This window comes from Antennarius striatus, chromosome 6 (assembly GCF_040054535.1).
Source record: "Antennarius striatus isolate MH-2024 chromosome 6, ASM4005453v1, whole genome shotgun sequence".
Lineage (NCBI taxonomy): Eukaryota > Metazoa > Chordata > Actinopteri > Lophiiformes > Antennariidae > Antennarius > Antennarius striatus.
The window spans coordinates 6,674,786-6,686,983 of NC_090781.1; the positions used below are offsets into that span (position 1 = coordinate 6,674,786).

At 41.7% G+C, this 12,198-nt stretch overlaps 1 protein-coding gene across 1 annotated transcript in view; it reads left to right on the forward strand.

Annotated features, from left to right (window-relative positions):
- The window catches only part of si:dkey-103g5.4 (uncharacterized), a 47,020-nt gene that overhangs the window by 13,250 nt on the left and 21,572 nt on the right, over window positions 1–12,198 (forward strand). Inside the window, 4 exon segments of the mRNA XM_068317634.1 lie at window positions 5,024–5,083; window positions 5,170–5,295; window positions 7,786–7,937; window positions 8,235–8,321. Coding sequence (XP_068173735.1) covers window positions 5,024–5,083; window positions 5,170–5,295; window positions 7,786–7,937; window positions 8,235–8,321 — 425 coding nt within the window.

Genomic DNA, 12,198 nt, shown 5'->3' on the forward strand with positions numbered 1-12,198 from the left:
GATGGAAAGAGTACTTTGAAGAGTTGATGAACGTGGAAAATGAGAGAGAACAAAGACTAGAAGAGGTGACTGTTGTGGACCAGGATGTAGCAAAGATTAGTCAGGATGAAGTGAGGAGGGCATTGAAGAGGATGAAGAGTGGAAAGGCAGTCGGTCCTGATGATATACCTGTAGATGTTTGGAAGTGTCTAGGAGACGTGGCAGTAGAGTTTCTGACTGGATTGTTCAACAGGATCTTAGATAGTGAGAAGATGCCTGAGGAATGGAGGAGAAGTGTGCTGGTGCCAATTTTTAAGACCAAGGGAGATGTGCAGAGTTGTGGCAGCTACAGAGGAATAAAGCTGATGAGCCATACAATGAAGTTATGGGAAAGAGTAGTGGAAGCTAGACTAAGGACAAAAGTGAGCATTTGTAAGCATCAGTATAGTTTCATGTAAAAAAAAAAGAGACTATTACAGATGCAGTACTTGCTTTGAGGATGTTGATAGAAAAGTACAGAGAAGGCCAGAGGGAGCTGCATTGTGTTTTTGTAGATCTGGAGAAAGCTTATGAGAAAAGGAGAAATGTGCTTGTGCCCATTTTGAAGAACAAGGTAGATGAGTATAGGACTAAGAGTAGGGACGCTGAATGTTGGAACTATGACAGGAAAAGGTAGAGAGTTGGTTGACATGATGCAGAGGAGGAAGGTAGACATACTTTGTGTCCAGGAGACCAGGTGAAAAGGTAGCAAGGCTAGACATTTAGGAGCAGGGTTCAAGTTGTTCTATCATGATGTAGATGGGAAGAGAAATGGAGTAGGAGTTAACTTGAAGGAGGAGTTTGTTAGGGATTTCCTGGAGGTAAAAAGAGTGTCAGATAAAGTGATGAGGCTGAAGCTAGAAATAGAAGGTGTGATGTCCAATGTTGTTAGTGGATATGCTCCACAGGTAGGATGTGAGCTGGAGGAGAAGGAGAAATTCTGGCTGGACTTTGATGAAGTGATGCAGAGCATACCTAGGATTGAGAGAGTTGTCATTGCTGCAGACTTCAATGGACATGTTGGTGCAGGTAACAGGATGGTGCAGAGTTGTGGCAACTGATGGGCCATACAATGAAGTTATGGGAAAGAATAGTGGAAGCTAGCTTAAGGGCAGAAGTGAATATTTGTGAGCAGCAGTATGGTTTCATGCCAAAAAAGAGGACTACAGATGCAGTATTTGCTTTGAGGATGTTGATAGAGAAGTACAGAGAAGGCCAGAGGGAGCTGCATTGTGTTTTTGTAGATCTGGAGAAAGCTTATGACAGCGTGCCCAGAGAGGAACTGTGGTATTGTATGAGGAAGTCTGGAGTGGCAGAGAAGTATGTTAGAGTGGTGCGGGACATGTAATTTTATTTGTATAGGAACTAATCATCAGAGAATTTTTATGTTAAGCCACTTTTCAGGTAGAGCAGGGAAAGTCCTAAAACAAGCAGAAACCTTGGACAGAGCCCAAGTTTCATAATAGGTGGAGATCTCCTTTGACTGGTAGGGTGGAGAATGACAGTAAGAGAGTGACAGAGACAGGGAGAGAGAGGGAGAGACAGAGAGTGAGAGATGTTTTTGATTTTTCTGAAAAACACTATCTTTTTTTTGTAAAAATATAAAGTGAAAATTTTCCTGTTTTGATCAATTGTTTTTAAATCAACCAGTAAAAACATTTTTAAATTCTAGCTGATTTCCAGCAACAGAACAGATAATATTTTATTTAGCATCCAAAGACGTTTAAAATCATCTACATTTCCCATTTGTTTAAAATAACTGTACTGTAGTCTCAGTCTGGACCCTGCGAATGTAAATAGCCATTTTTGCTTCTCCTGAAAGAAAATTTAGCAGTTGCCATTTTTCTTTGTTCATTTTTTTATAGCCAGCTCCCATGATGAAAACACTTTCAGTAAAAACTACATGAAACAGATTAAAAACCACAGGATGTAGCAAAGATTAGTCAGGATGACTAATGGACATGTTGGTGCAGGTTTGTGTTAGCCCCACAAACATAACTCCAACAAACGTCATAAAAAATTGCAGCTTTACATGTAATAATCCCACAAATGTAATAATTTTCCCACAAATGTAATACCATCGCCTACCACAAACGTAATACCTAATTTCCCGCAAACGTAATAATTATTACGTTTGTGGGAATTTATTACGTTTGTGGGATGGTAAAAATCATCACCTTTTGAAATTGTAATAACTTTCCACAGATGTAATAAATTAGCAAGTCATGTATGCATGAATATTCATTCATCTTTCCTTTCTTCCTGTTTATTGACATCCTTCGAATACTTGCCTCTGAAGAATGATCAAATGTTCCAGTTACACATGGTAGTACTTCCAGATTAAATGGTGTTTGATTAGAAACACAAGTGGAGCAAAAACACAGAATTAACTACATACAATATAAGTGCTTTGAAATGTCTGTTGATTAAACCCTAAGTGTTCAAGCCCTTTATATATAAAAGCTGATCGATTGATTGATTGATTGATATAATTAACTATAGCAACTCTATAACAAGCTTAAGTATGAACTGAATATTATTTATTCTAATTAAGTAATGTGAATAAAATATATGGATAGAATTATAATGGTGATTAAACAATTTATTTTGAATAGGAATATGAATGGTATCAGCCGAGAGAGCAAGAACACAGAGGTGCTGATAACACTGAACTATAAGTGTACTGAAAAAATTGACATACTCATAGATACACCGCAGGGACATATTTTTATTAATAACATATCCACTATTCTTCCTGAGGACACACATGTATTTAGAATATACATGTATATGTCTTTCGATCTTTGACACACAAAGAACATTTCTGAACCTTCTCAGTTTAAAGCTCCTGAGCTTGTAAACAAACTAGCCAACATTTGGCTTGTCTTTCAATAACTGTACATGTTTTAAAACACGTTTAAAACACGTGGTTAAAACACGGAACTGTTGTTACAGTTCTGTTGGACTGTAACAACAATCCAATGGAAATAATTAATGTGACTTCCCAAAAAAGTCTTCCACCTTGAAATGCCATAGGCGATGTGCAACAGAGTCATCCAAGCTCTCATCTACTGTTTATTGTTTGAGAAAAGTTCCGACCTGCTGTTTTATACAACTTCACGACACCGACATCTTGGTCACAGTTTGTGTCCATACCAAGACTGTTACACAATGGATTCCTGATATATATCTTGGGAAGGTGTCTCCCAGTGAGTTCACTGAACAGGGGAGACACTCTGTTGAAAGCAACAATCATGGACATGTCCAAGTGTAGGGCGTGTCCAATAATCATGGACAAAATCTCTGCTGGAAATGTTGGAGTTCTCTCTTGAGGTATGTCAAAATGATCAAAATGGCATGCGTCAACATCATCACTGTTGTCTTCATTGCCCTGATTATAAAATGATGCCACTGTACCATCAGACCACTCAGCCTCACTAGATTTGGAGAGTTCAGGCTCACTGAGATTAGACAGTATGATCTCTTGGAGATTGTTGATGTTGGCATTACTTGGACTAGCCCTTGGAACCACCCTCGGAACCAGTGGAGCAGGCTCGAGGGCCCCCGGACAGGCCCTCACGGTGTGTCCCTCCTCACCAGAATCAAAGCATGTCATGACCGATGAGGTCGCAAATAACACACACAGTAGTCATAATTTTCTACACTAGCTGGGAAGCGGAGGTTGAGGTCCACATCCCATTTGTTCAGTATCAGATACAGTTGTCGCCGGTGAGCCACTACATGCTTCAGTAATTCAGACTTACATCCAGACGGGATCTTCTTGATGGGGGAGACCACTTTTCCATGTCTGGATAGCTCTCTACTAAATTCATCAGAGATGAACGGGGGGACGTTTGGCAGAATGACTTTGATCGCGGGTTGTGTCAGTGGCAGCACCGGCACGAAATGTCATTCACCGTGATACCTGTCTCGATGACATGGCTCATCTTCTCCACCTGGTCCAGGAAGATGACGACCGCGCTGTTTATCCTGGCGGCCGATTTTACGCTGCCGTGTCTGACCTGGTCTCCCACAGTCAACCCAATCTCCTCCACGCTTTAGGGAAACTGGCAGAGATTTTAATGCCATATTTCTATGTGAGCTTGGTGAAATCTCCATTTACCATGGCGTCAGAGATGCCGACCGGCCAAGACACCGGTAGGAGAAGAGAAAAAAAACGAATTCACGAAAGTGTACAGTATAACTCAAAATAAACCACCACAAGTACAACCATGTGATTTAAACTGTGATATTAATAAAGAAAAATGAACCAACGTTCAAAGAGCACTTGCTCAGCATCTCATGCCACAATCTCCCAGCATGCACCGAGAGAGAGAGAGAGAGAGAGAGAGAGAGAGAGAGAGAGAGAGAGAGAGAGAGAGAGAGAGAGAGAGAGAGAGAGATTTGATTTGATTTTCAACATCACGTATATTCATAAAGTCAAATATACAAAACAATCATGTTGACACAAAGTCCAAAACAGATTTACGTAAAGAGGATTTTCAATAATACTGAGCATTTTCTGAACAAAGAAACATCTAACCTTTTAACATTTATCAAACTAAAAAAACAGACAAAATTAAGAAAGAAAAACAATTATCCGTTCTCCACAATCTCTTCTACAATCATGTCTTTTACTTTTTTTTGTTTTTGAGAGAGATTTGATTTCTAAAATCACATTTATTCATAAAGTTGATATTACAAGATAGTCACGTTGACACAAAAACCAAGAGAGATTCATGCAAACAGGAACTTACACTTCAAAAACATATTTGAAATGTATAATAAAAACATACGTGAATTTAAAAAAAACACTGACTGAACACAAGTTCCTCACTTAACACGGAACATAAGACACCTTGGACACACACACACACACGCACACGCACACGCACACGCACACGCACACGCACACGCACACAGCATGTGCAGTCAGGTCAAATGTTTTTTTTAATATAAAACAGACACATAACAAAAAATAAATTTGAGCTTGATTTCCCAGCAGAGGCCCAGCTGATAAAAGAGTCTGCCCATTCTACACATATGTCTTTCCCTGTGATTCCAGGTAACATCATTTTTATACAATGAGTGTAATATGTCGTGTGTTACTGTACATTGATGTTATTCATCATTGTTATTTGCATTATACAGAAGAAGAATGGACCAAACTGCTGGAGTTGTCCCCCCTGTTCCAGCTGTTGAAGGAGGTCCAACTACAGCTCAAGGGCTGGGCATGTGGAGCAGGGCTTCTAAAAGGAGAACCCAATAGTCAGTTAGGTAAGTGGTGTTGCACAAATGAATGGACAAATCCACATATATGCCGTAGACACAAACTATAGACATTATGATCAGTCTAACCACTTGCTCCGCTGTCGCGGATCGCGGGGAGCTGGAGCCTATCCCAGCTTATTTAGGGTGCGAGGCGGTGGAAACTCCAGGTGCGACGCCAGTGCACTGTGGAGCCACACAGAGACGCAGACAAACATGCATGCACACACTCATACCTACAGAAAATTTGGAACGGCCAATTAACCTAAAGTGCATGTTTTTGGAGGTGGGAGGAAGCCAGAGAACCTGGAGAGAACCCACGCAGACACGGGGGGAACATGCAAACTCCGCACAGAGCAGGACTCGAACCCGGATATGATCCCTCCACCTGGTCCTGGGTCTGCCCTGAGGTCTTCTTCCAGCTGGACATGTCAGAAACACCTCCCCAGGGAGACACCCTGGAGGCATCCGCACCAGATGCCCAAACGACCTCAAATGACTCCTTTCCACGCAAAGGAGAAGCGACTCTACTCTCTCTAGCCTCTCGCGAATAGCAGTGTTTCTCACCCTATCTCTAAGGGAGACACCTGCTACCCACCTGAGAAAAACCCATTTCTGCTGCTTTATCCACAATCTCGTTCATTTGCTCATGACAATAGGTGAGAGTAAGAACGAAGATTGAATGGTAAAGAGAGCTTTCTCTGTTGGCTTAGCTCCCTCTTTGTTGCAACAGTGCTGTAAAGTGACTACAATACCGCTCCTGCTGCCCCGATTCTCCGTCCAATCTCACGCTCCATTGTTCCCTCACTCATGAACAGGACCCCAAGATACTTAAATTGCTTCACTTGTGGAAGGACCTCATTCCCCACCCGGAGAAGGCAGTCCACTGGCTTCCTGCTGAGGACCATGGCCTCAGATTTGGAGGTGCTGATCCTCATCCCCGCCGCTTCACACTCGGCTGCAAACCGGACTAGTGAGCGCTGCAGGTCACAGGCCAATGATTCAAACAGGACCACATCATCTGCAAAAAGCATCAAAGCAATCCTTAGCCCACCAAACTGTAAACCCTCCTCATCAACGACTATGCCTCCAGATCCTGTCCATGAATATCATGAACAGAATTGGTGACAAAGTGCAGCCCTGCCTAAGGCAAACAGCCACTTGGAAGAAGTCCAACTTACTGCCGAGAACTTGAACACTACTCTCACAGGGATTGGATGGCCCTGAGAAGAGGCCCCCTCACCCCATACTCCTGCAGTACCTCCCACAGTATATCCCTGGGGACCCGATCGTACGCTTTCTCCAAGTCCACAAAACACATGTAGACTGGATGGGCATACTCCCAAGCCCGCCCCGGAATCCCTGCAAGAGTAAAGAGCTGGTTGATGTGCTTTTGTGAAAAGATCAGATTACAACCCTGCTTAACGTGTATGCATTCTTTGCATTTCAGCACAGCCTGCATATTTTTTCAGGCACCTCTATCCACATCCTTGATGAATACCATATGGTTTACATTTTCTGAACATTAACCATATTGGTTTGTTAATTTAGATTCAGGGACAAATACGATTGTTTCAACCTACACTAGATTCGCCTACCAGACCTTAAAGTGTCGAAGGCACTATAAAATAATGTCAGTATGAAGAACAAAGCTATTTTATTTGTCTCACTATGAATGGCTATGGGCCCCAGACTGTCTCCACAGCTGTCTGTGAGTTGACCACTAAGGTCTAGAGGTCCTTTGCAGATTGCTTGAGTGCTTTGATTTTTACTCACACAGCATTAACTCGACATTTAGAGTTTAATGTTACATTTTGATAAATTTTTATAAAATTTCATATAAAGATTGATGCTTTCACAAACATGGTCAAACATGGTTCTACATCAAGTAAATGTTGATGTATGGCACAAATTTCCCCACTGTGGGACAATAAAGGTTTATTATTATTATTATTATTATTATTATTATTATTATTATTATTATTATTATTATTATGTTCATCAGTGATTTTTCTGGGCACATTACAACACACATTTTATTTAAAATTTGAATTTTGCTGAAAGGAGGCATGCTTTCAGCTGTTAATAGTATAGTAAAATAGGATAAAATGGCGGCAAGGTGGCGCTGCCGTCTCACAACACGGCGGACCCGGGTTCGAGTCCCGCCTGCTCTCCCCGTGTCTGCGTGGGTTCTCTCCGGGTTCTCCGGCTTCCTCCCACCTCCAAAAGCATGCGCTTCAGGTTGATTGGCCGGTCCCAAATTGACCATAGGAGTGAGTGTGTGTGTGAATGATTGTTTGTTTCTGTGTGGCTCCGCGGTACACTGGCGTCGTGCCCGGAGTGTCCCCCGCCTCACGCCCTGAGACTGCCAGGATAGGCACTGGCTCCCCTGCGACCTGCGTTAGCGGATTAAGTGGGTTGGAAGATGAATGAATGAATAGGATAAAATCTTTTGGAGTTCCTGTCAAATGTTATTTTCTATTTGTTTTTTTTCTCCAGAGCAAGACAAGAGTTTTATAGATGTTCTTGATGCTCAGTGGGAATGTGAGGGAGAGCTTATCCCTTTGGATCCATCAGTCCTTAATCCAAGAGAGTTCCTGGTCTATCAACATGGACTATTCCTGATTGACACATTGAATAATCTGAAACTGGTTAGTGACAAATTCATCCTCTTATTCTTACTTTCTTATTTTATTGTGAGTACTTTTTTGTGTTAAATACTAATACTTCCTTCTATATTTTGGTTTGAGCGTCTAGTGAGAAACCCTGTCCTGTACTGTTGTTAAAAAGCCATTGCGTAAAAGCTAATGGCCTTCAAACCAACCTTTTTACTATTTCTTATTTTAATGTATGGATTTGCAGGCCTCAGAAATAATTCATTGTGATTGTAGGCTAAACGTCAACAAACATATTGTAATTAAATCAGCTTCTATTCTCTTCTCCAACAGACTCCCATCATCGCCCTTCAGATAGCAGCTGCTCTGCCAGACAATAACTACTTCAACAATGCCTTCAGAAATTCCTTCTTTTATCAGGTACATGTGAATCTCTTCATTCAGGACCTTGCTTACCATTGGTACAAATTAATTTATCTCATAAATTCACAAGTCTGGCTGAATAACCAACTGTGCATGGGGAGCAATATGGGGGCATCTGTTTCTGTGAAAAGTGTGTGTGCTGTGGTCACTGTACTTGAAAAGATAATCCACATCTTATGCAAGTTGTTTGTTGCCTTTTTAATTATTTTTTTAGCTTTTTTGAAGCTTGAACTGTTTCACATACAAAAAGCTGCTGGTGAAATATATTTTTGGACTCATCGAGAATATCCACACTGTGCATGCTGTGTCCATGTGCCCAAATCATGAACTATAGTTTGTGTAAAACTTATCAAATATATCCGGGTTCCTTTTAACCGCCATTTTAAGTGCTTATCTCAAATTTGTAAAAGTTCACTGTAATAAAAAACTTGCAGTTTTTGTGTACCATTTTTTTCTAGGAACCACAGCTCCATTTTTTAAGGGCCTCTTGATTATATGGTGTCTGGAATTTCCTCCTTTGTGTGCAGTATGGGAGCCAGATGCCTGCGTCAATGTTTGCATTTTGACATAATATATTCTGGAAGTGTATATCCAGCACAGGGCAGCTGTTCAAGTCTGCTGAGGCAATTTGTATGTGGAGTTTACATGTTCTTCTTGCACTTGAATGGTTTCTGTTGGTATGCCTTCCCCCCACTGTCAGAAACATGCAGTTAAGATAAATAAAGGTAGTCCTCAACATAGAAACACAGTTGATTTCGAGAGGTTGTTCGTTTAGAACTTTAGAAGTTGTTATTCATTAAATTTCAATCTATATTTGTCATTTGAGGTCATTTAAATGCAATTAATACTCGAAATATGAAATCTAATGTTTTCCAAGATTTCCCAAAAACAACACATCATGAAAAAAATACAGGTATGGGTCGTTTTGAGTTAGGTCCACGATTATAAGTTGGTTTAAAAAAAACAAAACCCACAAAAAAATAACAATCAAGCTCATGTCAGCTCACCTCTGGAGCACTGCTGAGGAGCCCTTGAGCAAGGCGTCGTCCCCTTTACAAGTTGCTCATTGGAGGCGCACCACAAAAGAGCTGCCTGTCACTCTACCTCCCCCTCACCTGCATGCCCAAAGGCCCCTTGTGTGTGTGTGTTACTGGCCTGTACACACTATATAGATGCATGTAAAACTACTAACCTGTGTGTAGAGTGGAGTCTTAATTACCCATCGGGGATTAATACAGTTAATAAAATAAAAAAATAAAAATGAAGTTCCAGGGCGGCATGGTGGCGCAGTAGGCTGCGCTGTCGCTGCACAGCAAGGCGGTTCCGGGTTCCAGGTCCCGCTGTATGTGGAGTTTGCATTTTCTCCCCATGTTTGCTTAGGCTTTGTCTGGGTTCTTCAGCTTCCTCCCACCTCCAAAAATACGCGCTTCAGGTTAATTGGCCGTTCCAAATTACCCGTAATGTGTGAGTGTGAGCGTGCATGGTTGTCTGTCTTTGTGTGCCTCCGCGGCGCACTGGCGTCGCCCCCAGAGTTTGCCCCGCCTCACGCCCTAAGACAGCTGGGATAAGCTCCAGCTCCCCGTTACCTGCTACGTTGGATAAAGCAGTTCAGAAGATGAATGAATGAATGTATAGTTCCAATGTTCTGAACTCAGGTTAGTTAATGCACCTTAAGGTTTTGCTCATGATTTAATCCTTGAGGAGAAGAAGAGGGAAAAAATTCAAAGGAACTCTCGACCAGTATTTGAGCGCAATCAACAACAGCCAGAGTCCGCTGTTGAAGAAGAAGTATACTTTATTGATCCCGGCAAGGCGAAATTACAAAGTCACTCGGTTAGTTGACAAGGATACAGGGCCCCTGAACACAGCATACAAGGGGGCCTGCAAGCATGCAGTTAATACATTCACATCAAACTACACATATCAGGGAGGCAGAGTGACGGGCAGCGCCCCAATTTGAGCAGCTTGTAGGGGGGCACGGCGCCTTGCTCAAGGGCGCCTCGGCAGTGGCTTCGAGGTGAGCTGACACCTCCCACCGTCAGCTCACACTCCTGGTGACATCATGGTGGGAGCGGGACTCGATCCGCCGATGTCTGGGGCGATCTGTCTACGAGACATCTGCTCTACCGCTGAGCCACTGCCGCCCGTTGATGTTGATGATTTACTGTACGATACTGTAGCATGTAGCATGTAGCTTACCTTTATAGCAAAGGACGGGGGGGGGGGAAGAGTTGTTATCAGAAAGATCGTGCCCACTACCACTAACTTCACTAGGTTTTGCTTTAACAGTCATGATAAACAGTAAAGTATCCAAGGTACGAAGTCTAATGTGCTGAGATGCTCGGAGAGTCATGTCTGTATAGGTTCTCAGTTATCCAAGTCATGGTTATCCAAAGCTGCTTAAATCAACCCGCTGGACTTTAAGAAAGTTCATGAAGACATTTCATCTCTCATCCATGAGACTTCTTCAGAACTGAACGCAGTGGTGCTGCTCGGTGGGAGTTGTGGCAGAAAGGGGAACTGTAGGACAATTGTCGGATATGGCGGTGCTCATTTGTTTGTATCTCCGAGCGATTGTAAGTCGAATGTTCGTAAGTTGAGGAATACCTCCATAAATATGTATATAGGAGACTTGGTACTCTAAAAAGGTGTGCAACCATGTTTGTATGTGCAATACGTTTTTGTTGTGGCCAGGACAGTGGGACGTATGGTAAACACGCACATGGCTGAGAACTTAGAAGGTTGATCTTGTTTATACTGAGAAGCTTAAACTGGTCAAAGCCAGTGTCTTTCTTCGTTAAATCAGAAGAAGCATCTTCAGATCCTGTGCCCCCCCCCGTCTCTTCTTCACCTTCTTAACAATTTCATCTCCCATGAGACTCTTCAAATAGCATACAATGTTTTAAGGACATCTTATTTGCTGTGTAAAACACATAGCAACCAAGAAGTGTAAAATGCTTGCTGTTGAATTGTTTCCCTCTATTGCTCTGGCTGTGTGGACAATTGACAAATATAAACCTATTCTCTCACATACTAGAAAATGATCAGAAAAAGTTTTACGTCACCATTTTTATTATACTCTCTTACTGCTTCTCTGCTACATTTAAGAAAAATATAGTGTTCATTTACTAAGAACTTACACGTTATTTATTGTAAAATAAATTAGTACCACCTCAACCAAGTGCAACATTGAATACTAATGAGTGCCAATAATGCACACCTTATTTTCTTTAATGGAGCATTTTAGTTTTCCTGGAGCATGTCACATTTTACACTGTCTAACAGTGTAAAATGCAGCTCCATCTGCACTGTCATAAATGTTCTCAGGCTGGGGATATAAAATTGAAATGGCCGAGAGAACAGCAGCATGCTGTTTCCGTGTGCTGTTTACATCTCTTTGAGTCTGCCCTAATGATGAAAGAGCAATTCAGAAGAGGAAAATCTCTGCTCTGCTGATATGTGGACACAAAAGACTCTGTTCAGCCCACTCTGCTCACAAAAGACAGAGGAAGACAGTAAATGCTCAATCTTATAAATAACTAAATAGCCATTTCAAAGGCTTTGGCATTCCTTTGTGCTCACATAGCTGTAAAGTTGGTGTCCAGATTTTCAAGTTTTGCCTGTGAAATTCATTTTGATGCACAACTGCAGATTGTGGGCAACAGTTTTATCCTGCAAATGCAAGTTTAAAAATAAAGGGTGTACAGAAACTGAGCGTGACAATGCGTTTCAGTTGTTTCAGTCTTATAACTTAAGTTCTCTCAGTGAGAAGCATCATGATCCATGCTAGTAAGTACAGATAGAGACATTTGTAATCGTCAAAAGTAAGTACAGGTCCTTTCTAGTCACTTTTTAAAAATATTTCCTCATATTC